The sequence below is a fragment of the Macaca nemestrina genome, chromosome 4 (assembly GCF_043159975.1).
Source record: "Macaca nemestrina isolate mMacNem1 chromosome 4, mMacNem.hap1, whole genome shotgun sequence".
NCBI classification, from domain to species: domain Eukaryota; kingdom Metazoa; phylum Chordata; class Mammalia; order Primates; family Cercopithecidae; genus Macaca; species Macaca nemestrina.
The window spans coordinates 126,978,027-127,003,262 of NC_092128.1; the positions used below are offsets into that span (position 1 = coordinate 126,978,027).

Consider the following 25,236-nt stretch of genomic DNA (forward strand, 5'->3'; position numbering starts at 1 on the left):
GTAAAACTGAAACTCTATACTCACTAAACACCAATTCCGTATTCCCTCTCTGCCTAGCTCCTGGCAACCACGTTTCTACTTTCTGTTTCTATGATTTTGGCAACACTGGATACTTCGCATAAGGAGAATGATACACTACTTGTCCTCTTATTTCACTTAGCATTACATCCTCCTCAAGGTTCACCATATTGCAGCACATGACAGGACTTCCTTCTTTTTTTGTGAGGTGGGGGTGGGGCGGGGATGGAGTCACCAGGTTGGAGTGCAGTGGCACGATCTCGGCTCACTGCAACCTCCGCCTCCCGGGTTCAAGTGATTCTCCTGTCTCAGCCTGCCAAGTAGCTGGGACTACAGGCACACACTACCAGGCCCAGCTAATTTTTGTATTTTTAATAGAGACAGGGTTTCACCACATTGGCCAGGATGGTCTCGATCTCTTGACCTCGTGATCTGCCTGCTTGGCTTCCCAAAGTGCTGGGATTACAGGCGTGAGCCACTGCGCCCGATCTAAGACTTCCTTCTTTTTTAAGGATGTGTAATATTCTATGTATAGACCACACTTTTTTTTTTTTTTTTTTTTTGAGACAGGGTTTCTCTGTCACCCAGGCTGGAGTACAGTGGCATGATCTTAGCTTGCTGCAACCTCCGCCCCCCGGGTTCAAGCGATTCTCCTGCCTCAGCCTCTCGAGTAGCTGGGAATACAGGCACGTGCCACCAGACCCGGCTAATTTTTAAATTTTTAGTAGAGATGGGGTTTTACCATGTTGGCCAGGCTGGTCTCAAACTCCTGAGCTCGGGTGATCAGCCCACCTTGGCCTCCCAAAGTGCTGGGATTACAGGTGTGAGCCACCGCATCCAGCCCACAATTTCTTTATCATCTATTGATAGATACGTTGGTTGCTTCCACCTCTTGGCTACTGCAAATAAAGCTATGATAAAAACATGGGTATGCAAATCTTTTTGAGATCTGCTTTGAATTCATTTAGATATATACCCAGAAGTGGGACTGCTGAATCACACTGAATTCCATTTTCAATTTATTTATTTTTATTATTTTATTTTATTTATTTTCTTTGAGACGGAGTCTCGCTCTGTCGCCCAGGCTGGAGTGCAATAGCGCGATCTCTGCTCAATGCAAGCTCCGCCTCCTGGGTTCACACCATTCTCCTACCTCAGCCTCCTGAGTAGCTGGGACTACAGGCGCACACCACCACGCCCGACTAATTTTTTTTTTTTGTATTTTTAGTAGAGACGGGGTTTCACCATGTTAGCCAGGATGGTCTAGACTCAATCTCCTGACCTTGTGATCCACCCACCTCGGCCTCCCAAGGTGCTGGGATTACAGGCGTGAGCCACCACGCCTGGTTCCATTTTCAATTTATTTATGTATTTATTTTTGTGAGACAGGGTCTCATTGGGAGTGCAGTGGCATGATCATGGCTCACGGCAGTCTCCACCTCCCCAGGCTCAAGCAATCCTCCAACCTCAGCCTCCTGAATAGCTGAGAATACAGGCATGTGCCACCACCACACCCGGCAAGCTTTTTTTTTTTTTTTCTTTTTTTTTTTGTAGAGACAGGGTTTTGCCATGTTGCCCAGGCTGGTCACCAACTCCCAGGATCAAGAGATCCTCCTGCCTTGGCCTCCCAAAGTGCTAGGATTACAGGTGTGAGCCACCACACCCAGCCACTGTCTTTTCAAGTTCTTTACCCATTTTTAATTGGGTTATCTGTATTCTTATTGAGTTGTAAGAATTCTTTATATATTCTGAATTTAATTTGCTTATCAGATATATGATTTGCAAATATTTTATTCCAGTATATGACTTGTCTTTTTTTTTTTTTTTTTTTGAGATGGAGTCTTGGTCTGTCGCCCAGGCTGGAGTACAGTGGCACGATCTCGGCTCACTGCAAGCTCTGCCTCCCGGGTTCACACCATTTTCCCGCCTCAGCCTCCCAAGTAACTGGGATTACAGGCACCCACCACCACGCCCAGCTTATTTTTTAGTAGAGATGGGGTTTCACTCTGTTAGTCAGGATGGTCTTGATCTCCTCACCTTGTGATCCGCCTGCCTTGGCCTCCCAAAGTGCTGGGATTACAGGTGTGAGCCACCATGCCCAGCCTGTTCTTTTAATTAAAAAAAAATTTTTTTTGTATCACTGAGAGTAAGGCATTTTTTGTTTTGTTCTGTTTTGAGACAGTCTTGCTCTCACCCAGGCTATAGTGCAATGGGGTGATCTCAGCTCACTACAACCTGTGTCTCCCAGGTTCAAGTGATTCTCCTGCCTCAGCCTCCTGAGTAGCTGGAACTACAGGTGCACACCACCATATCTGGCTAATTTTTGTATTTTTAGTAGAGACAGGGTTTCACCAAGTTGGTTAGGCTGGTCTCAACCTCCTGACCTCAAGTGATCTTTCCACCTTGGCCTCCCAAACTGCTGGGATTTACAGGTGTAAGCCACCATCCCTGCCCTAATTTTTTATTTTTTTGAGACAGAGTCTTATTCTCTCCTGGCTGGAAAGTACTAGCACAATCATGGCTCACTGCAGCCTTGACCTTTCAGGCTCAGGTGATTCTCCCACCTCAGCCTCCTGAGGAGCTGGGACTACAAGTGTGTGCCATCATGCCTGGTTACTTTTTGTATTTTTTTGTAGTCAGGGTTTCGTCATGTTGCCCAGGCTGGTCTCAAAGTCTCAAACATCTGGACTGAAGCAATCCTCCTCCCTCAGCCTCCCCAAAGTGCTGGAATTACAGGCATGAGCCATCATGCCCAGCCTTTTTAGTTTTATTTTTTTGAAAAAGAGTCTCACTCTGTCACCTAGGCTGGAGCACAGTAATGCGATCTCAGCTCACTGCAACCCTGTCTCCCGGGTTCAAGCAATTCTCCTGCCTCAGCCTCCCAAGTAGCTGGGATTATAGGAGTGCACCGCCATGCTCAGCTAATTTTTGTATTTTTAGTAGAGATGGGGTTTCGCAATGTTGGCGAGGCTGGTCTCGAACTCCTAACTTCAGGTGATCTGCCCACCTCAGCCTCCCAATGTGCTGAGATTACAAGTGTGAGCCAACATGCCTGGACTTTTTTTTTTTTTTTTTGAGACAGGGTCTCACTCTATTGTCCGGGTTGGAGTGCAGTGGTGCAATCTTGGCTCACTGCAAACTCCATCTTCTGGGCTTAAGCAATTCTCCCACTCAGCCTCCCAAATAGCTGGGACCTCAGGCATGTGGCATCACACCTGGCTAGTTTAATTAATTTATTTATTTTGGTAGAGGCAGTGGGGTCTTGCTATGTTGCCCAGGATTGTCTTGAACTCGTGGACTCAAGTGATTCTCCTGCCTTGGCTTCCCAAAGTGCTGGGATTACAGGCATGAGCCACACTGCACCTGGCTAGTCTTTTGCATTTCTAAAGCCTGCTGGGACTTTGATAGGGATTCTGTTGAATCTACAGATCAACTTGTGGAAAAATTGCTATTTTTCTACTCAAACTAGCAAGGAAAAAAAAGAAACTATTACTGATGTGATGTGTATATGTGACAGAAGTAATGTTTCAGAAAAGATGATATCCAAGAAGTATGTAAACTAACTTTATGCAATACTGGTTTTGCTTTTAAAAAAAGGTGTAACCTTTCAGAAATATATACAGTACTGAAATATTTATGAATGAAACAGAATGCTGTCTGGGATTTAATGCCAAACAATCTGGGTTGAAGGAGTTAGGCCTAAACGAGATGGGCCATGTGTTAACTACTGAAGCTATGCAATGGATGTGGAAGGGGAGCCACATTATTCTCTTGTTTTGTATGTTTGAAAAATCTCATAATAAAAACATCCAATAAAACATTAGTGTAGTGTCAAATCATGGTATCATCCTCAGATTTTTTTCCCTAGAATTAACACTATGGCCTAAACTAATCTATTCACAAGACTTAAAAAGTCACCATTCAGTAATATACTCACCAGTAATTGCCCCATTCAATCATGGTTCCTGGCTGAAAACAGATTTAGATTTGGTTTGTTAGTTCTTCTGTGAAAAAAAAATACAGAAATAGCAAACAGCAGTAGAAAAAACATTAAGTGACAAAACTAACCTCAAAAACCCTTTTTTTTTTTTTTTTTTGAGACAGAATCTTGCTCTGTTGCCCACACTAGAGTGCAGTGGCTCAATCTCAGCTCCTGCAACCTCCGCCTCCTGGGTTCAAGTAATTCTCCTGCCTCAGCCTCCCGAGTAGCTGAGATTACAGGCACCCGTCACCAGGCCTGGCTAATTTTTTGTATTTTTAGTAAGAGATGGGGTTTCACCATGTCGGCCAGCCTGGTCTCAAATTCCTGACTTCAGGTCACCCACCTGCCTTGACTTCCCAAAGTGCTGGGATTACAGGCATGAGCCACCGCACCCAGCCAAAACTTTATTTTTTAATTTAATAGAGACAGGGTCTCACTATGTTGTTCAGGCTGGTCTCAAACTTCCTGGCTCAAGCGATCCTCCAACCTTGGCCTCCCAAAGTGCTGGGATTACAGGCGTTAGCCACTTTAATAATGCCGCTACATGGGGCATTCTTTCTAGTTCTCAGTAGGAAAATTTCTAGAAAGTGTTATAAAATATTATTGCCTTTTACTCTTATCATGTTGTATAATTTGTTCAACAGTCACAGTGTTTATTACCTGCTCTCATTTAACCACAATAGATGTTACATATTGTACCTTATCCTGCACTTTAGGTCCTTCTTCTTTTTTTTTTTTTTTGAGACAGAGTCTTGCTCGTCGCCCAGGCTGGAGTGTAATGGCGCAATCTCGGTTCACTGCAAGCTCCACCTCCCGGGTTCACGCCATTCTCCTGCCTCAGCCTCCCGAGTAGCTGGGACTACAGGCGCTCGCCACCACGCCCGGCTAATTTTTTGTATTTTTAGTAGAGACGGGTTTCACTGTGTTAGCCAGGATAGTCTCGATCTCCTGACCTCGTGATCCGCCCACCTTGGCCTCCCAAAGTGCTGGGATTACAGGTGTGAGCCACCGCACCCGGCCAGTCCTTCTTCTTAAAAACAGAAATGTTATTTAGAAAAATCTCAAATAATAAGCATTATGTGTAAGGCCATAAAAAGCAAAAGAGCTTAGCCTTGGTAACAGTGTGAGACCCGGTCTTAAAAAAATATATATATATAGAATGCTAAACACACATCACAGAATGTACACACAAGTTCTGCTGTCAGCCTTACAAAGTGCTTGTGCTTCTTCACAGAGGAGCAAAAGGAAAAACTTCTATTTGTGTACTTACTCGGAGTTGGTAAGACCTGAGTTCATATATATTAGGGCCTGATCGTGGGACAGGCTCATTCCAGAAACTGAACTCCAACAGGAGCTGATTCTTCCTGGAGAGAAGCATGTCACTTCTTGCCTTACGAAATTCCAAAAATTCCTTTGAGTGAAAAAAATATGCTCATGAAATCTTCTGATACTTACATAAGTCCATTTCAGTAACATTTATGTTCCTACAGAATACTGTAATAGGGTAACCAACAGGTCCCAGATGGCCTGAGACAGTCCCAGTTTATATCTGTTGAGCTTGCATAATCATTAACAGCATTCCTTTTCATTCTCAAAAGTGTCCAGGTTGGCCGGGCGTGGTGGCTCAAGCCTGTAATCCCAGCACTTTGGGAGGCCGAGACGGGCGGATCACGAGGTCAGGAGATTGAGACCATCCTGGCTAACAAGGTGAAACCCCATCTCAACTAAAAAATACAAAAAATAACTAGCCGGGCGAGGTGGCGGGCGCCTGTAGTCCCAGCTACTCGGGAGGCTGAGGCAGGAGAATGGCGTAAACCCGGGAGGCGGAGCTTGCAGTGAGCTGAGATCCGGCCACTGCATCCCAGCCTGGGCGACAGAGCAAGACTCCCTCTCAAAAAAAAAAAAAAAAAAAAAAAAAAAAAAGTGTCCAGGTTTAGATGACAAATTACTTGGTCATCCTAATTATTTAGGTGGCAATGCAAACAAATTTAACTTGCTATAGTTTTAGATTCTTCTAATAGTGTTTGATGGCACATCAATAGAAGTGGCATGCAGACTACAAAAGAGCAGATAATTCAAAAGCTATTTATATTTGTCTGGGACTCTATACAAAAGATTTTCTTTGTTAATGATGTGTGGCTTTTAAATTTCTCCCTACCGACAAGCACCTGCTAGTGAAGGGTGGGTGGAAAGCAAAGTCAGCCCAAGATAAACTCTATGTGTGTGACAGACAGTTCCTGAAGTAGACAGTTTTAGGTCATCGAGGGCTAATTGTGTGTGCCATGCTGATTGATACACCAGTCACCAGTTTTTTTGTTCTTTTGTTTTTTTTTTTTGAGGCAGATTCTCACTCTGTTGCCTAGGCTGTAGTGCAGTGGTGTGATCTCGGCTCACTGTAACCTCTGCCTCCTGGGTTCAAGCAATTCTCGTGCCTCAGCCTACCGAGTAGCTGGGATTACAGGCGTGCACCACCACGCTCGGCTAATTTTTGTATTTTCAGTAGAGATAAGGTTTTGCCATGTTGTACAGGCTGGTCTCAAACTCCTGGCCTCAACTGATATGCCTGCGTTGGCCTCCCAAAGGGCTGGGATTATAGGCGTGAGCTACCGCACCCAGCCCAGTCACCAGTTTCAAAGTACCACCTTATCAGTTTCAAAGTATAATTGACTTTTATAATAAGAACAATAAGTTTTTTTTTTTTTTTTTTTGAGACGGAGTCTCACTCTGTTTCCCAGGCTGGAGTGCAGTGGCGCAATCTCGGCTGACTGCAAGCTCCGCCTCCCAGGTTCACGCCATTCTCCTGCCTCAGCCTCCTGAGTAGCTGGGACCACAGGCACCCACCATCACGCCCGGCTAATTTTTTTGTATTTTTTTAGTAGAGACGGAGTTTCACTGTGTTAGCCAGGATGGTCTCCATCTCCTGACCTTGTGATCTGCCTGCCTTGGCCTCCCAAAGTGCCGGGATTACAGACGTGCGCCAGCGCGCCCAGCCAGAATTGTTATTTTAATAGTATTACAACTGTTTATATTTAAATACAACTTCAGGAGTCCAAACAATACAATTTCTGTTACAAAAAAAGAAGTTCATTAACAAAAACTGAAGACAGAGAAGTCATTTAATTCCATACTAACATCTATATATCATTAGTCTGTAAACATTTTTCAAAATCATTACCTTATTTTCTCTGAGTTTATTCATGACTTCTGTGAGGGCTGGATAGCCTCCTTCATACCTCCAGAGGTGGACTGAAATGCATTTTAAAAGATAGTATACATTTAGAATTTCATGATACTACTTGAAAATATTCTAGATAGGTATAATGTTAACACAGCACAGAACTGTAGGCTGGGTGCAGTGGCTCACACCTGTAATCCCAGCACTTTGGGAGGCTGAGGCAGGCAGATCACTTGAGGTCAGAAGTTCCAGACCAGCCTGGCCAACAAGGTAAAACCCCGTCTCTACTAAATATACAAAAATTAGCTGGGTGTGGTAGTGGGCACCTGTAATTCCAGCTACTTGGGAGGCTAAGGCAGGAGAATCGCTTAAACCCGGGAGGCAGAGGTTGCAATGAGCCTAGATACATATCACTGCACTCCAGCCTGGGCAATAGAGCGAGACTCCATCTCAAAAAACAAAAAAACCAAAAAAACTGTAATACCCCATGTTTTGGCCTATGAGTTACATCATAATTATTCAATAATAGATTCAAACATTAAAAACAATTTTAAAACTGTTTTTGCAATGAATTGTTGAAGAAACTACTTTAATCATAAAATTAGACTGAGACTTGGAAAGCTTTGATGATAAGAACAAGCATTAAATTAGAAAATTACTTAAGTGTTACATAAGGCTTAAGGAAGAAGTGTTTATCCCAAAGACTTCGCTTCCTACCAGCTTGGTCCTGCTCGCCATACCACGTGTTCCAAGTCCCCACCAAAGTACAAGGGTAGTGTTTATCTTCGTGAATCTTTGGCAACACCTCTTGACTTAAAGAGAAGAAACAGCAACACTAATTAAACAACCAGCAAAATTTGACCAGGTGGACAGCACCTGATCAGTAACAGGAAAAAGACCACCTACTCTGTGTTCTAACAACTGACCTTAGCACATCCTCATGATAAAACGGCATGTGGAATTAATCTTTTGGCTGAATTCTGTTGTACTCCAACACCCTGCTGATCAGAATCTTAGGTTTCTGATACCCCAACTATCTAGAGGAGCTGCTGAACCAGTATAAAGATGATAAAGAAAAACCAAAGGTCCCAGGATTTTGGGAGTTACGTGACTACTATTTTCCATTTGAGGGGGAAAAAAAAACAACATCACCAAAAAACATTCTGTTGGTTCCAAAGACAGGAAGAATGAGAGGGCAATAGTAGAAAAGAACACGGAAGAAATAAGAAAGATGGAAAGGGAAGAAAGTAATGTTCAAGACAGAGGCAGACAACACAAGCAGCATCAGCAGGCAGAGGTAACAAGAGCAGAAAACAAGCTGGCCTTCAGGAAGGAGCAAGAAGCAGAGCTGGAACACAACAGTCTGGAAGCGACCCTGACGTCCAACAGTCCCCAAGGGCATCAACATGGCAGAAGAATAAAAATTAAAGATACAACGCGAAGCATAAATTACGTTCTACTCAATTCAGTGGGCCAAGGGGATGGGTGGGGTGTCATGTAGTCTCGCACCGAACACACGAACTCATTTCCACTCATTGTGCGGGGACAGGGGCAAAGCCATGACAGGTCACGGCAGTGTATGAATTTAACAGGGGTGTCAGAGTGGAGCTTGGTTCCATAGAAGCTTTCTTATGGTATAGACCCTAATGTACAGGGAAAGGCAAAGGGAAGAGTGTTAACTGTTTTATACCAAGAGAAAAGCTAAAACCTGCACACTTTCTGAATAGAAATTTTTTTTTTTTTTTTTTGAGACGGAGTCTCGCTCTGTCGCCCAGGCTGGAGTGCAGTGGCCGGATCTCAGCTCACTGCAAGCTCCGCCTCCTGGGTTTACGCCATTCTCCTGCCTCAGCCTCCCGAGTAGCTGGGACTACAGGCACCCGCCACCGCGCCTGGCTAGTTTTTTGTATTTTTTAGTAGAGACGGGGTTTCACCATGTTAGCCAGGAAGGTCTTGATCTCCTGACCTCGTGATCCGCCCGTCTCGGCCTCCCAAAGTGCTGGGATTACAGGCTTGAGCCACCGCGCCCGGCCTGAATAGAAAAATTATGATGAAAAAGTATCATACAAATTCAACAATGGATGCAAAAGGGGATCAAGGGCAAGAAATGGAACCTGTTCACATTATATGCTGACACTGATATTTAGCTAGTGATCACCACCAGACACTGGGGCTACAGGACCGAGAGTATATAAGTACCACGTGCTAACCGATTGCGCCACTGGACCTCCGTAGGACCAGGGATATATAAATGGTTAACAGAGAAAAGTTCCAAATGGTCTATGTCTAACTAACTGAAAACCCATACATCTTTATGACCCAGTATAGTGACCACATCATGTGTACTTTTGGAAGAGTAGCATTTTACTTTTTAAATTAGGATCTGATATTAAATGTATCTAATGCGTGACTCATGAATGTTCAGAAATAACATGGGATCGGCCGGGCATGGTGGCTCACGCCTGTAATCCCAGCACTTTGGGAGGCTGAGGCGGGCGGATCACGAGGTCAGGAGATAGAGACCATCCTGGCTAACACGGTGAAACCCTGTCTCTATTAAAAATACAAAAAGAAATTAGCCAGGCGTGGTGGCGGGCGCCTGTAGTCCCAGCTACTCGGGAGGCTGAGGCAGGAGAATGGTGTGAACCTGGGAGGCAGAGCTTGCAATGAGCTGAGATCGTGCCACTGCACTCCAGCCTGGGCGACAGAGCGAGACTCTGTCTCAAAGAAAAAAAAAAAAAAAGAAATAACATGGGATCCATGAAAATCGAAGACAGGGAAAGAGGGATTCTGCTAGGGCAATGTATGTCCAACATTTCCCTTTGGTCGCATGACATGAGCAGGAAGAGACAACCCTGCATTGGAGGCAGTGTCCAGGAAGGAAGCCCAGTACACATGACTCAGGTGGGGTCCAGAGAGGGGTCTGGCAACGGGGCCTAGGTTTTTCACCAACACAAAGTTACATGTGGATTTGAAGCCACTCCTCTTTGCTGGGGACCCCAAACCTGCTCTTGGGAGTCCTGGCCTTACCTGAATGGAGATTGTAAGGCAGGCAGTACTTGTACCCAGAACTGGATGGGTTGGGCAGAATCCCATTATTGGGACCCCTAAAAACCAGGCAGGAGTTAAGTCTTTATGTTCTGGAAACAGGGAGCTGCTGAAAGTTTCAGAGAAAAGAAAAAATGTGATGAAAAAAGAAAGCAGAACTCAAGCAGATCAATCTGACAAACTTTGGGGTAATGTATTGCAGGGCAGGGAAGAGATACAGGTATAGCTTGGATCCCAGAAAGGTAGTCAGAAAAAAGGCACTTGGGAATGGGGCTCGAGAGGCTTGGAGAGGGAGATGGAGAAGGAAACAAGAGAACCAAAATACATGTCCGATGAAGAATGCACGGCTCTAGGTGACAGACAACTAAGGAACGGGCTGAGTAAAACAAGGTGAGTGGCACAGACAGGGAAGTTGGAAGAGCAAGGTGATTCCACATGCTGAGTGTGAAGTGAGAGCACGACATCAAATAGAAATATGAAGACAGCCAGAAATCCAAGACAGGAGATGAAGTGATAAAACAGGACAGAAAAGGTAAAATCCAGGAAAACATCAGCATAGGGAAAAATTCCATTTTATGAGAAAAGACTTAAAAATAAATATCTGCTTTAAGGGCATTTTTTAATAAAGAGGTGCTGGAATGAGTAAGAAATTCAATACTATTATTACATTTCATAAGCTATCTTCAAAAACAAAACAATAAACAAAAAGTTTTTCTTCTAAAAAGTAGCTGATTATAGGGACAAAATTGTTTGCTTTCTTATGAAAGTAGTAGATATTAAAGGTTAAAAAAAAACCTTTTTCTTCACATTTGCTCACAATGGATTATTAAAATACTATTTCTGTTAACTTAAAAGCCAGTAAGCTTAGTTCTCCCTTTCGTCTTAAGTTTACAAATTCTGTAAGCAGGTTTAGATCTCAAATCATAGGAGAATCAGCAGAAGGGACTTGGATCCTGGAGAACAGAGGAGTTGGGAAGAAATGGCAGCTATGTTCAAATACACACAGTACTCTCACAGGGCAGTTTTACTAAGGGGAATCAATGAAGGACTCAGAGATGTGAATTCTTACTCCTAACACTTAGAGCTGTCCAGAGATGGAACTTACTTCAGGACAGGCAGTGAGGAAGGTCTGTGGAAAGGACTCCAGCACTGGATAAGCAGATGGACTAGACAGCCTGGCAAAGTTCTTCCAAACATAAGAGTCTGGTAACATTCTAAAGTCTGATAGCCTATGTGATGATTTAGCTGTGTGAGTGCTTAAAATCAAAATGCCTTTGGCAATCCCACACGAAGCTCAGTTTAAGAGCCTCTGAATGTTCAACTTCAAAAGAGAGGGATGAAAAGCTCTCTCTCTATGCTATCAAGTGTTAGTGGAATTAACTCACAAATAAAGTCATTATTTTCCCCAAGGAAAGGAGAGTTTGGTATACACACCAAATTTTGTTGTATGCTTCTAGGCATTCCGGTTTAACATTGTGAACTGAAACAAAAGAAAATTCAACGATAAACTTAGGAACAAACGGAAAAAAAAGTCAACTATGAAGATAGCAAACCTGTCACTCACACTGTAATTTGTATAGATTGCTTGTTTCCTTTTTGGCTAGGAGATTGGAGTGGGCATCTTTTCTTGGATCAACTTTCCGGACAAATAAGGATTTTAGCCAGCTGTCTTCTCGAGATCTGTTGCTGGAAGATGTCCACGTCCTATGGAATAACAAAAGTGTTGTCACACAGTATACTGTTTTCATATATCCATCAGTTCACCTGGCAAACACACGGTGAGCAGCTATTCTAGGCACTGTTCCAGAATCTGGGCTACCACAGAATGTCTGCTTTCCATGACAACAGCATGCACTCCGAGAAGCAGAAGCAAAGAAAAATGTAAAATTTGTGGCATTCTTGTAAGAGAGCCCACATTTATCTTTGCAATCTGTGCTATGTGTTTTTCAAAGCAATTTTTGACATAGAAAAAATATACATGGATACCTAAAGTAGACAAAACCACAGAGACAGAAAGCAGAATGGAGGTTGCCAGGAGGTGAGGAAAGGGGAGGTTGGGGTAAGGAGTTTCAGTTTGGGAAGATGAAGAAATTCTCAAGATGAATGGTAGTGATGTTTCCCCAAAATGTGAATATACTTAATGCCACTGAACTGTATCCTTAAAAATGGTTAAAATTGTTAGTTTTATGTTACGCACATTTTGCCATAATTTAAAAAATATTGCTTGATTTGGAAACAGATAGTGGTGATGACTGTACAACACTGTGAATATAATGCCACTGAATTATGCATTTAAGATAGTTTAAATGGCAAATTTTATGTATATTTTTACATGTTTTACCACAATAAAAATATAAAAAAATACAGGGAAAATGAAATAATTTCTTTAAAAAAATTTTACTCCTCAAGTAAATTAAAAATCAAGATTTGTAAAAATTAACTTTAAAAATTAAGATTTTTAAAGCTGCCCCCACAAACCTCAGAATACCAACTTTATTAACACATAATTTGCTAATTTTCATCTTATAATTAAATTTCTATTATGAATGCTTTCAGAAAGTGAGGATAAATTTGACTTAAGTCACAAACTATACTTTACCCATGAATTTTTTTCTTTCTTTTTTTGAGACTGGGTCTTGCCCTGTCACCCAGGCTGGAGTGTGGTGGTGCGAGAGCTCACGGTAGCCTCAAATTCCTGGGCTCAAGTGATTGTCCCACCTCAGTCCCCTAAGAAGCTGGGACTAGAGGCACACATCATCTTGCACGGTTAATTTTTTAAAATTTTTTGTAGAGATGGAGTCTCGCTATGTTGCCCAAGTTGGTCTGAAACTCCTGGCCTCAAGCAATGCTCCCACTTCAGCCTCTCAAAGTGCTGGGATTATAGGTGTAAGCCACTGCAACTGGCCCTACTCACAAATTTCTATGTGCATGTTGAACTCCCATATGCCAGCTAATAGGAATACAAATTTGTTGACCTCCCTCGAGGGCGGTATGGCATCATCCATATCAAAATGGAAACCGTGTATGACTTCAGCCCAATAATGACACTTGCGGTGATGTCCTATGGCCAGCTATATTTAGACAGGTGCACAAAGTTGAATGCACACAAATATTCATTGCTGTCTTGTTTCCAGTTTTCTCCTGGCACAGGCCATTCGTACAGCCATTAATGCAGATTGCTCACATAAATTAGGAAATACTCCACGTCAGAAATTATGCACTCAATAAAAAGAATGAGGTAGATTTACATGCACTGATGTGCTGACATCTCCGAGATAAATTCTGTAAAAAAGCCAGCACAGAACAGCACTATATATACGTATACAGAGGAAAATGTTAAACAGTGATGACATCTGGGGAACATGACTGGGCCTGGGTGGGAGTAAAGGTTTTTTCTTTTCATTGTATAACCTTCTGAACTATCTGAACAATTTCTACACACACACACTTTTTTGAGAGAGTCTCACTCTGTCGCGCAGGCTGGAGTGCAGTGGCACCATTTCGGCTGACTGCAACCTCCACCTCCCAGGTTCAAGTGACTCTCCTGCCTCAGCCTCTGAGTAGCTGGGACTACACGGTGTGCCACTATGCATGGTTAATTTTTGTATTTTTAGTAGAGACAGGGTTTCACCATGTTGGCCAGGCTGGTCTTGAACCCCTGACCTCAAGTGATCTGCCCACCTTGGCCTCCCAAAGTGCTGGGATTACAGGTGTGAGCCACTGCGCCTGGCCTATTTTTATATTTGAACAATAGCCAAAATATCTAAAAGTGCATGTTTTAGTATCCCTCTACAGATAAGGTAATTCCCTATAACCACTGAAAATAAGATTTTAAAGAACAGAACCTGGATGAGACTCATCCTCTTCTGAACTTTTTTTTTTTTTTTTTTTTTTGAGACAGAGCCTCACTGTGTTGCCCAGGCTGGAGTGCAGTGCTGCAATCCCGGCTCACTGCAACCTCCGCCTCCTGGGTTCAAGCAATTCTCCTGCCTCAGCCTCTCTAGTAGCTAAGACAACAGGCGCACACCACAACACCCAGCTAATTTTTTGTATTTTTAGTAGAGATGAGGTTTCACCATGTTGGCCAGGCTGGTTTTGAATTCCTGACCTCAAGTGATTTGCCTGCCTTGGTCTCCCAAAGTGGTGGGATTACAGGTGTGAGCCATTGCGCTCAGCCCTCTTCTGAACTTTATGTAACCATTATCAAATGACAAACTGCGTTTCCTTCATCTTCTTGGTTTTTGTTCACATCTATGTACAATAAAACGTACTTTTTTGGCAGACAGTACTATGAGTTTTGACAAACGCCTAAAGTCATGTAACCACCACCACAACAGTTTCTTCACCCCTTGAAGTTCCTCCTTTTATAATCAACCTCTCTCCCCACCTCTAGCAACCACTGCTGTGTTCCTTGTCCCTCAGTTTTGCCTTTTCCAGAACATCGTATGTATGGAATCATACAGAAGGTAGCCTTCTGAATTCCTGTCCCTTCTTTCTGCACAATCCCTTTTATAACTGGTTATCTTACCTCTGGCCAGTTCTATCACAGCATACCCTTTACATTTTTGTTCTCTTTTTATTTTTGAGACAGGGTCTCACTCTGTTGCCCAGGCTGGAGTATACTGGTGTGATCACGGCTCACTGCAGCCTTGACCCCCAGAGCTCTAACGATTCCCCACCTCAGCCTCCAGATTAGCTGGGACCACATATGCACACCACCATAACTGGTTAATTTTTGTATTTTCTGCAGAGAATGGGTTTTGCCATGTTGCCCAGGCTGGCCTTGAACTCCTGGCCTCAAGTGATCCTCCCGCCTTGACCTCATGAAGTGCTGAGATTTCAAGCGTGAGCCACCGTGCCCAGCTACTTTTGCTCTCTAACTGACCTACACATAGATCTTTTTTGCCTTTTCCGAGATCAGTAATGTGCTGGGATTCCAAATGGCTAGCATAAATGCCCAGAATCTTAGTGCTTCTGGACATAAAGGTCCAGATGCTGATGGGCTAGTGTGAACCTCTTCTTGGGGATCTCTTTAGAAACACTAGATGATTTCCTACAACAGTATTTCTAATCTGCTTGGCAGACTTGCTTAAGGACCCAGATACCACCAGGTAAACATTAAGAGGAAAACAGAGAGCAACTCCAAGTATTAAAAGGGGGGACCAGGAATTTAAACAAGGGACAAGAGAAACTCTCATCAGAGCAAATTCCCCAGTACTTCATGAAATGAACATATGGATTTTATAATACAACAATACAAACTCCTATTCTTATGCAGCAACAGTATTTTAGAAGTAGGGCTCTAAATTTCACACAATACTGGTAGCCTTTTTCTTTTTTCTTTTTTTTTTTGCTTAAAAAATCAGTTTGCTGCTTTGTTTATTTTTGAGGCTGGGTCTCACTGCACTTGCTGGAGTGCAGTGGTGCAATCTCGGCTCACTGCAACCTCTGCCTCCCAGGTTCCAGCGATTCTCCCACCTCGGCCCCCTGAGCATCTGGGACTACAGGTGCACGACACCATATCCGGCTAATCTTTGTATTTTTAGTAGAGACGGGGTTTCGTCATGTTGGCCAGGTTGGTCTTGAACTCCTGGCCTTAAGTGATCCGCCAGCCTCAGCCTTCCAGAGTGCTGAGATTGCAGGTGTGAGCCGCTGCGCCCAGTCTAGTTTGCTGCTTTCTTGAACAAACGTTACAGAACAATTTTCTCCCCAATATGATTTTTTTTAATTTAAAAACCGATTCATAGGATATGATCTCAAATAGGTAGAAACCGGATATAAAGATTTTTGAATGACGTGAACTTACAAACATAAAAAATACAAATATATTGGCCAGGAGTGGTGGCTCACGCCTGTAAATCCCAGCTCTCTGGGAGGCCAAGGCAGGCGGATCATCTGAGGTCAGGAGATCAAGACTAGCCTGGCCAACATGGTGAAACCATGTCTCTACTAACAATCCAAAAAAAAAAAAAAAAAAGGTGGGTGTGGTGGCACACGCCTGTGATCCCAGCACCTCAGGAGGCTGAGGCAGGAGAATCGCTTGAACCCAGGAGGTGGAGATTGCAGTGAGCCAAGATCACACCACTCTACTCCAGCCTAGGCAATACAGCAAGACTCAATCTCAAAAAAAAAAAAAAAAAAAAAAAAAGAAAGAAAAAGAAAAAGAAATTAATAAAGCATACTCTATAAATAATGATAAAGAAACATAAAAGCACTTTTTCACATCCTTCAAAGATTAAAAAGAAGCAAACTCAGTTTAAACAAGAAAAATAACAATACCAGTAAATGCAATTTTCCTTGAAAGTGCATAAGATAAAAACATATAGTATTAAGTGGCATTTGCAGATGTAAGTTGAAGATGCTTCCATTTTGCATTTACTATACAATAAAATTTCTAAAAATTAAGAAAGCATTAATAGTGGTTTCCCTAAGACAATGAGAGAGGGTTTAAAGGGATAGAGGGGAAAGACACACAACTTTCTCCATATAATGTCTATATTGTGCTTTTCTCTTCTGTATTTTTTTTTTCTTGAGACAGGGCCTCACTTTGTCACCCAGGCTGGAGTGCAGTGGCGTGATCTTGGCTCACTGTAGCCTTGACCTCCTGGGTTCAAGCTATGCTCCTGTCTCAACCCCTCCCAAGTAGCTGGGACTACAGGTGCCCAGCACCACACCCAACTAATTTTTGTGTTTTTTGTAGAGACAAGGTTTCACCATGCTGCCCAGGTTCGTCTTGAACTTCTGAGCTCAAGTGATCTGCCTGCCTCAGCCTCCCAAAGTCCTGGGATTACAGGCGTGAACCACCACACCCAACCACATTTCAATAAAAATGAAAGTACATTTCGTCAGTTTGAAGTGTTTTACATATACTACATTTAGGGTTATCTGTTTAACAATATCATGGGCTGGGCACAGTGGCTCACGCCTGTAATCCCAGCACTTTGGAAGGCCGAGGTGGGCAGATCACCTGAGGTCAGGAGTTTGAGACCAGCCTGACCAACATGGAGAAACCCCGTCTCCACTAAAAATATAAAATTAGCCAGGTGTGGTGGCGCATGCCTGTAATGCCAGCTACTCAGGAGGCTGAGGCAGGAGAATCGCTTGAACCTGGGAGGCGGAGGTTGTGGTGAGCCAAGATCATGCCACTGCACTCCAGCCTGGGCAACAAGAGCGAAACTCTGTCTCAAAGAAGAAAAAAGAAACTTACCCATTACTTGAAGGCAACCATATAAAATCAGTGATACACTAAGTAGAAAGTTTTAAGATTTGTTTATGGGACTATGTATAATTTCTGTGTGTTCTTTTTTTTTTTTTTTTTTTTTTGAGACAGAGTCTTGCTCCGTTGCCCAGGCTGGAGTGCAATAATGGCACAATCTCAGCTCACTGCAACCTCCACCTACTGGGTTCAAGCGATTCTCCTGCCTCAGTTTCCTAAGCAGTTCGGACTACCAGCACCCACCAGCACACCCAGCTAATTTTTGTATTTTTAGTAGAGGTAGGTTTTCACTATGTTGGCCAGGCTGGTCTTGAACCCCTGACCTCAGGTGATCTGCCTGCCTCACCCTCCCAAAGTGCTGGAATTACAGGCGTGAGCCACTCGCTGTGCCCAGTCAATTCCTGTGTTTATTTTAGATTTTAAGTTCATTAAACAGAAATTGTATCTACAATTTTTTTTTGTTAAATAAATTGTAAAAGCTAAGAATAATAATTATGAACAATTAAGAAAGGGATATAATAAAAAGTTTCTAAAAATACTGACTAGGGAGTTTCATTTAAAATAAGAAATACTAAAGCAATGACCAATAGTTTTAATTATATCCTTCCAGAAATACAGAAGCAAACATAATTATGTATATTTATAGACAGACAGATAATATTTTCAATAATAAAGGATGCCTTTGAAATAGAAATCTCGGCCGGGCGCGGTGGCTCAAGCCTGTAATCCCAGCACTTTGGGAGGCCGAGACGGGCGGATTACGAGGTCAGGAGATCGAGCCCATCCTGGCTGACACGGTGAAACCCCGTCTCTACTAAAAAAAAATACAAAAAACTAGCCGGGCAAGGTGGCGGGCGCCTGTAGTCCCAGCTACTCGGGAGGCTGAGGCAGGAGAATGGCATGAACCTGGGAGGCGGAGCTTGCAGTGAGCTGAGATCCGGCCACTGCACTCCAGCCTGGGTGGCAGAGCGAGACTCCGTCTCAAAAAAAAAAAAAAAAAAAAAAAACAAAAGAAATAGAAATCTCCCCAGTTGAGCATTTATTTTGTATTTCAGTAACACCAAAGTCAGCCTGGGAAGCATAGCAAGACCCTATCTCTACAAAAAAAAAGAAAAAGAGTAGCTGGGCATGGTGGCTCATGCCTGTCGTCCTAGCTACTCCTAGCCTGAGGCAGGAGGATCGCTTGAGCCCATGAGTTCAGTGCTGCAGTGAGCTATGATCGTGCACTGTACTCCAGCCTGGGCAACAGAGCAAGACCCTGCCTCTAAAATAAACAAATAATAATACCAAAGGGGAGATTCCCCTTTGGGCGGGTACAATGAGGTTAAGGGATGTGAAAATGCTTTGTAATAGAAAAATGCAGAGCAAGGGGTGAGACTAAATCAACACAGCACACACACGAGGACCTCTGAGTGGCATCTGCTTGTGAACTTAGGCAGCAATCGTCTTGACAAATGAAAAACAAGCCAGCCCAGAACTACCCCAACCGTCAAACTGAAATCTTTGAGTGTCAGGTGACCAAAGCTGCCTAATACGCCCAGCCCATCTAGTCTTTTGAGTTGCAGCTATGCCAGCAGCTGCCCAAATGATAAGATCTGGCTTGGGGCTGGGTTCTTAACTGACAGTGACCATTGCCAAGATGTTAGGGGGCATTTTCCAGAGGATAAGGAAGGGTGCACGATGCAAAACACTAGACTTGAAATCGAGTCAGCATTCTACGTCGTGCTCTACGGACACAAAGACAAACCAGACGCCAAGCCTGTTCAATCTCACAGGAAAAACCTATCGGTAAACAGTCAGAGTGGCCACAGATGCTGTAAACTTAAACATACAAAGCAGGAGCTCAAGTGAACCCATCATCAGCTTGGCTTGGGAGGCGCACTAGGGACTCCAGTAGGGGCATTCTGGCTCTGTTTTAGAGGGCAAGCAAGACAGGTGGACAAGTCAGGTGCTAATTCCAGTCAATGGGAACAACATGTACAGGGACATGGAGTCATGACACTGAATGGCATGTCTGGAATGGCAAGTTGTTTAGCAAGGCAGAAGGGCATGTGGGAAGACAGTGAGATACAACTGGAGGGCAACACAAGGGCAACTTTACCCATGCAGGGTGAGATGCTGTCAAGTTTTCAAAAAAATCTAAGTTTTGGATGAGCGCAGTGCCTCATGCCTGTAATCCCAGCACTTTGAGAGGCTGAGGCAGGCAGATCATCTGAGGTCAGGAATTCAAGACCAGCCTGGGCAAAATGGCCAAACCCTGCCTCTACTAAAAAAAACACAAAAAAATTTGCCGGGTGTCGTGGTGGACATCCTATAGTCCCAGCTACTAGGGAGGCTGAGGCACGAGAATCACTTGAACCCGGGAGGTGGAGGTTGCAGTGAGCCAAGATCACACCACTGCACTCCAGTCTGGGCGACAGTGCGAGATTCTGTCTCAAAAAAAAAAACAAAACTAAGTGTCAAAAGTAGCCTGACAGGGGCGTGGTATATGGCTGCAGCAACGAAGGCCAGGAACATGCTTCCAGGGCGCCCTGGTTGCCATGCCCAGCAGCACCCAGGTATACAGAAGGCACCCAATAAACACTCACTGGATGGTGTGGGGTTAAGATGGCACTGGGGATGAAGAGAAAGGAGCATATTCAAAAGCAGCTCGTGGATGCCGATCAGGCAGGGAAGAGGAAACTGAAGAAGGGAAAGGACTTAATGCTGAGACCACAGGATGAGGCAGCAGGAGCATGCTGCGCTTCATTCATACGATCATCATTATTTAAGACTGTGCACTACACCTGTCAGCTACTGAGGATGTACAGATGAACCTGGCCCTGACTTCACAGGAGCTCAGTTTGCTGGTGAGGGCAGACAGACAAACATGATCACAACCGAAACAGAGACAAGCTCTTCAATGGTGACACAAGGTAGTAGGTAGCTGTTGTGGCAGGGGTAACGGCAGCTTGGTGACCAGTACTAACGAAGTATGTGTTGAGTGGAAGACTGGAAAGAAGAGGAACAGATGGTCAGGTGGACACCCATGGAAGAAAGGAGATTCTAAGCAGAACCAGTGACCACCAAAGCCACAAGTGTGCAAATAGCACCAGCATTCAGAAGCACAGGCCTGGGGGAGAGAGGAGGTTGACAGACCCATGCCAAGAAGAGTCCTGCCTTAAAGCAGCAGCTCCCTGACTCCCCTCCCCACCACCATACTCCCTCCAGCCCTAGTACCCCTGTCTTCCACGCTGCTGCTCCAGAGACTTGTTCCCACACCTTTCATTTCCAGAAACTTCAAACCCAGAGTTTAACCACGACAATGAAGACTTTTCTGCCCTGCATCTAGATTTAAAAAATGAACATTTTACCATTAAAAGTTTTTTTTTTCTCTCTCTCTATATATATATATTTGCTTTTTAATTTTTTTTTTTTTTCAGACAGGGCATTGTTCTCTCGCATCAACTGGAGTGCAGTGGCGTGATCTTGGCTCACTTCAGCCTCCACCTCGTGGGTTCAAGCAATTCTCTTGCTTCAGCCACCTGTAGAGCTGAGGCTACAGCCCTGCACCACCACGCCCAGCTAAATTTTGTAGTTGTAGAAGAGACAGGGTTTCACCATGTTGTCCACGCTGGTCTTGAGCTTCTGGCCTCACGTGATCCGTCAGTCTTGGCCTCCCACAGTGCTGCGATTACAGGTGTGAACCACCGCACCCAGCCCTATATTTGGTTTTAATTTCTACTGAACCATCTGAAAGTAGAGTTTTAGGCCGGTCGCAGTGGCTCACGCCTGTAATCCCAGCACTTTGGGAGGCCAAGGCGGGCAGATCACGAGGTCAGGAGATCAAGACCATCCTGGCCAACACGGTGAAACCCCATCTCTATTAAAAATACAAAAAAATTAGCTGGTTGTGGTGGCGCACACCTGTAGTCCCAGCTACTCAGGAGGCTGAGACAGGAGAATCGCTTGAACCTGAGGGCAGAGGTTGCAGTGAGCCGAGATCCCCAGCCTGGATGACAGAGTGAGACTGCGTCTCAGGAAAAAAAAAAAAAAGAAAACAAAAAAGTAGAGTTTGGACATAATGATACTTCTCCCGTAAATCCTTCAGCATGCATCTCCAAAACACAATGACAGAACTACAATGCTATCATCACATCTGAGAAAAACAATTATTCCATCATATCTAATATCCACTCCCTATTAAAATGTCCCCAGTTCTCCCCAAATTGTCTTTCATTGTTCTTTTGGGTAGGGGAATGGGGGCAAACAGGGAGGGATTAGGATCCAGTCAAGGTTTGTGTTATAGAGCTCTTTCTATTAAGAAAATGAAGACAATGATAGAATTCTTTAGACGTGTGGCTGGGCACAATGGCTCACACCTATAATCCCAGCACTTTGGGAGGCGGAGTGTGGGAGGACTGCTTGAGGCCAGGAGTTCGAGACTAGCCTGGAGAACAGAGCAAGACCTCCCTCCTACAAAAAACTTAGCAGCCAGGTGTGGTGATTCATCCCTCTAATGCCAGTACTTTGGGAGGCCGAGGTGAGAGGATCACTTGAGGTCAGGAGTTTGAGACCAGCCTGGGCAACATGGAGAAACCCCATCTCTACTAAAAATGCAAAAATTATCCAGGCATGGTGGTGCACACCTGTAAGTCCCAGCTACTCAGGTGGCTGAGGCAGGAGAATTGCTTGAACCTAGGAGGTGGAGGCTGCAGTGAGCTGAGATCGCACCACTGCACTCCAGCCTGGGCAACAGACTGACACTGTCTCAAATAAATAAATAAATAAATAGCAGCTGGGCATGGTGGTGTGGGCCTGTAGTCCCTGCTACTTGGGAGGCTGAGATGGGAAGAACCCTTAAGCCCGCAAGGTCAAGGCAGCAGGGAGCCATGATCATGCCATTAAACTCCAGCCTTGGCAAAGGGCAAGACTCTACATCTAAGGAAAAAAAAAATCCTTTAGTCGTCCCCTTCACTAACAGGTCCGAGCCCACATTCTTCATAGGAATCCAGACGAGTATTGCTGAGGGTTGAGCTAGGGCAGTGGCGATGGAGAGGGTGGATTCAAGACATACTAGAGGCAGAACTGACAGATTTGGTAAATGATAGATGGCGGGAAAAAAGACGGATGGGCTTGGGGAAGACAGTCTGGCTTCCGGCCTGGGCCACCACATGGAAAATGTTTCATGACTGAAGAAAAAGTATCCAAGAGAAGCAGGCTTCGTGGAAGGAAGAGGAGTTAAATCCTGGGTACAGCAGTGTTTTGAGCACCTGTGAGACATTCAACGTCCAGGAAGTGGCTGGGGATTCCAAGTTTGCTGCTAAGCAGCGCTAAGTGAAATATGCTGGCTAATGTACAGGCAGGGATGAGGCTCCCAGGAGGATGCCCCTCTTGCTTGCTGAAACTGATCCGGCAAGGTCACCCACAACACCCCTGTTGGCAAATTCTGTTTTCTTCCATCATTTTACCTAACCCTTTGGCAGCAGATGGCACTCCCTCCCTCCTCCTGGCCACTGTAATATAACAATGACCTAGCCAGTTCCCCCTCCTACATTCAACCTGTATATGTTGCACGTCCCAGGGCTTGCTTTGCAGGCCTTCACTCGCCACACTCACGCCTCAAGCAATCTCACACATTCTGATGGTTTTTTGTTTTATTTTGGAGACGGTCTGGCTCTGTCACCTAGGCTGGAATGCAGTGGCATGATCAGCTCACTGCAACCTCCACCTCCTAGGTTCAAGCTATACTCCCACCTCAGCCTCCCAAGTAGCTGGGACTACAGGCGCGTGCCACCATGCCAGGCTAATTTTTGTATTTTTTGTAGAGATGTGTTTTGTCATGTTGCCAGGGATGGTGTCGAACTCCTGAGCTCAAGCGATCAGTCCAGTTCGGCCTCTCAAAGTGCTGGGATTACAGCCTGAGCCACTGCACCTGGCTTCCTATGGTTTAAAAAGTTTCATTACACAAATTTTTATTTATGTACTTATTTATTATTAGGGACAGAGTTCCACTATGTTGCCCAGGCTGGTCTCAAACTCCTGGGCTCAAGCAATCCTCCTGCCTCAACCTCCCAAAGTGCTGAGATTACAAGTGTGAGTCACCGCGCCCAGCCTTTATTGTGAAAAATGTAAACCAAATATGAAACAGTATAATGAAATCCATGTGTCTATTAACATTTAGCATTCCTATATACTGACAACTCCCAAATGTTACCTGTAGCCCAGACACCTCCTTTGAGGAGTCATATAGCCAACTGTCTGTTTGCTTTTCCACTTGAATAGCACACAGCCTTCACAAACTTTACCAGGTCCTAAACTGCTCTGAATTCTTCTTCCCCAGCGCTCCTGAATTACTGGTAAGCTCCCGGATGGTCTTGCATGCCTTATTCACTGACGTCTCTCAACAGTCAACAGTGCCTGACACTCATATTTGGCAGAACAAACAACTCTCAGCAAACTCTCAACTCTCAGTGCCAGCGTCCATTCAGCTGGCCACGACCCTTATTTCTGCCCCCTCTCCCAAGTCAGACTCATCTTTTTAAAAAGATCAGGCTGGGCATGGTGACTCACGACTGTAATCCCAGCACTTTGGGAGGCTGTGACAGGTGGATCACCTGAGCTCATAAGTTCGAGACTAGCCTGACCAACATGGTGAAACTCCGTCTCTACTAAATATACAAAAATTAGCCGGCTGTGGTGGTGCATGCCTGTAATCCCAGCTACTTGGGAGGCTGAGGCAGGAGAATCACTTTGAACCCGGCGGAGGTTGCAGAGACACAAGACCGTCCCATTGCACTCCAGCCTGGGCAACAAGAGCAAAACTCCGTCTCAAAAAAAAATAATAAACCATGTTATTGAAAGCTCCCTGGCCCACGGTGAGTTTAACACACAGTTCCCTTGGTAATTTAAACTACCTAAAGCAATGAATATGAGAAAGTAACTCTGGGTAAGTTAGGATAGGCTTTGCTGTTTGAATGTGGAAAATAGCACACGCAAACGTCAAGGTGAAATTTGGACAACCAAACGTCCAATCCACTGAAGTTAGAGGAAAAAAAAAAAAGAAGTTTACACAAGAGCCCCACGCCTGAACACTTAGTACTGGTAACTCTAAGTACTTTTAGATCCACGGCCGGCTTTAAATTTCAAGTCAAAGACGTGAGTGCTTTGACCTCCTCCAAGCGTTGACTTCCCCCTCCCTCCGCGTAGGGCTGGCCCGGGACCATGCTTTAAGCTTTTATATCCTACTCACAGCACCTCAGAGGCCAGGGTCACCAACGTCCTCAGCAGAGGCGGCCACCCAGGCTTGGAGCAGCCTCCGGCGGGGACCCAGCAGGCGGCGTCTGGGGCCTGCGGCCTCAGGCGCGCGCTGTCCCTGTCCCCGGCCCCGGGTTGCGCCGGTCAGGGCCCTGCAGGCCAGGCCAGCGCCGCGGGGAGGATGTGGCCTCCGCGCCAAGCCTCGGGCGCCTTCTCGGGCGAGGGCGGAGCTGCAGCGCGGCCCGTCCCCGCCGTGACCTTGAGCCCGAGAGCGCCCCGACCCGGACCTAGGTCTGGCCCCACCGCCCCGAGACCGGGCGGCCACCCGCGGTGGGGACAGGGCCAGGGCGGAGACCCGCGCCGGGAAACCCCGCGCCCTCCGCCTCCCGGCGGCCCCTCCCCGACAGCTCCCGGAAAGGGCGGCGCTGCTCACCGGAGCCTGGGCAGGAGGCTGCAGGGGGCCGCCCGCCGTAGGAGGCCACCGGCCCAGGCCGCTCCGCGAGCGCGTAGCACTCGCGCCGCCATCTTGCTCGGCGCCTCGGCTCCCACCACCCGGGCGCCGCC

At 45.2% G+C, this 25,236-nt stretch overlaps 1 protein-coding gene across 3 annotated transcripts in view; it reads right to left on the reverse strand.

Annotated features, from left to right (window-relative positions):
• NIPSNAP2 (nipsnap homolog 2) overlaps window positions 1-25,236 on the reverse strand; it is a 38,103-nt gene extending 12,867 nt beyond the window's left edge. The window contains exons 1-7 of one of the 3 annotated variants that reach the window (XM_071095217.1): window positions 25,106-25,236; window positions 11,785-11,924; window positions 11,655-11,700; window positions 7,893-7,987; window positions 7,176-7,246; window positions 5,271-5,411; window positions 3,956-3,987 (exon numbers count right to left, since the gene is read on the reverse strand). In XM_071095217.1, coding sequence (XP_070951318.1) covers window positions 3,956-3,987; window positions 5,271-5,411; window positions 7,176-7,246; window positions 7,893-7,987; window positions 11,655-11,700; window positions 11,785-11,924; window positions 25,106-25,197 — 617 coding nt within the window. In that variant the 5' untranslated portion in view covers window positions 25,198-25,236. The remainder of the gene's footprint in view (window positions 1-3,955; window positions 3,988-5,270; window positions 5,412-7,175; window positions 7,247-7,892; window positions 7,988-11,654; window positions 11,701-11,784; window positions 11,925-25,105) is intronic. The other 2 variants (XM_011710949.2, XM_071095218.1) reach the window with 2 other exon arrangements.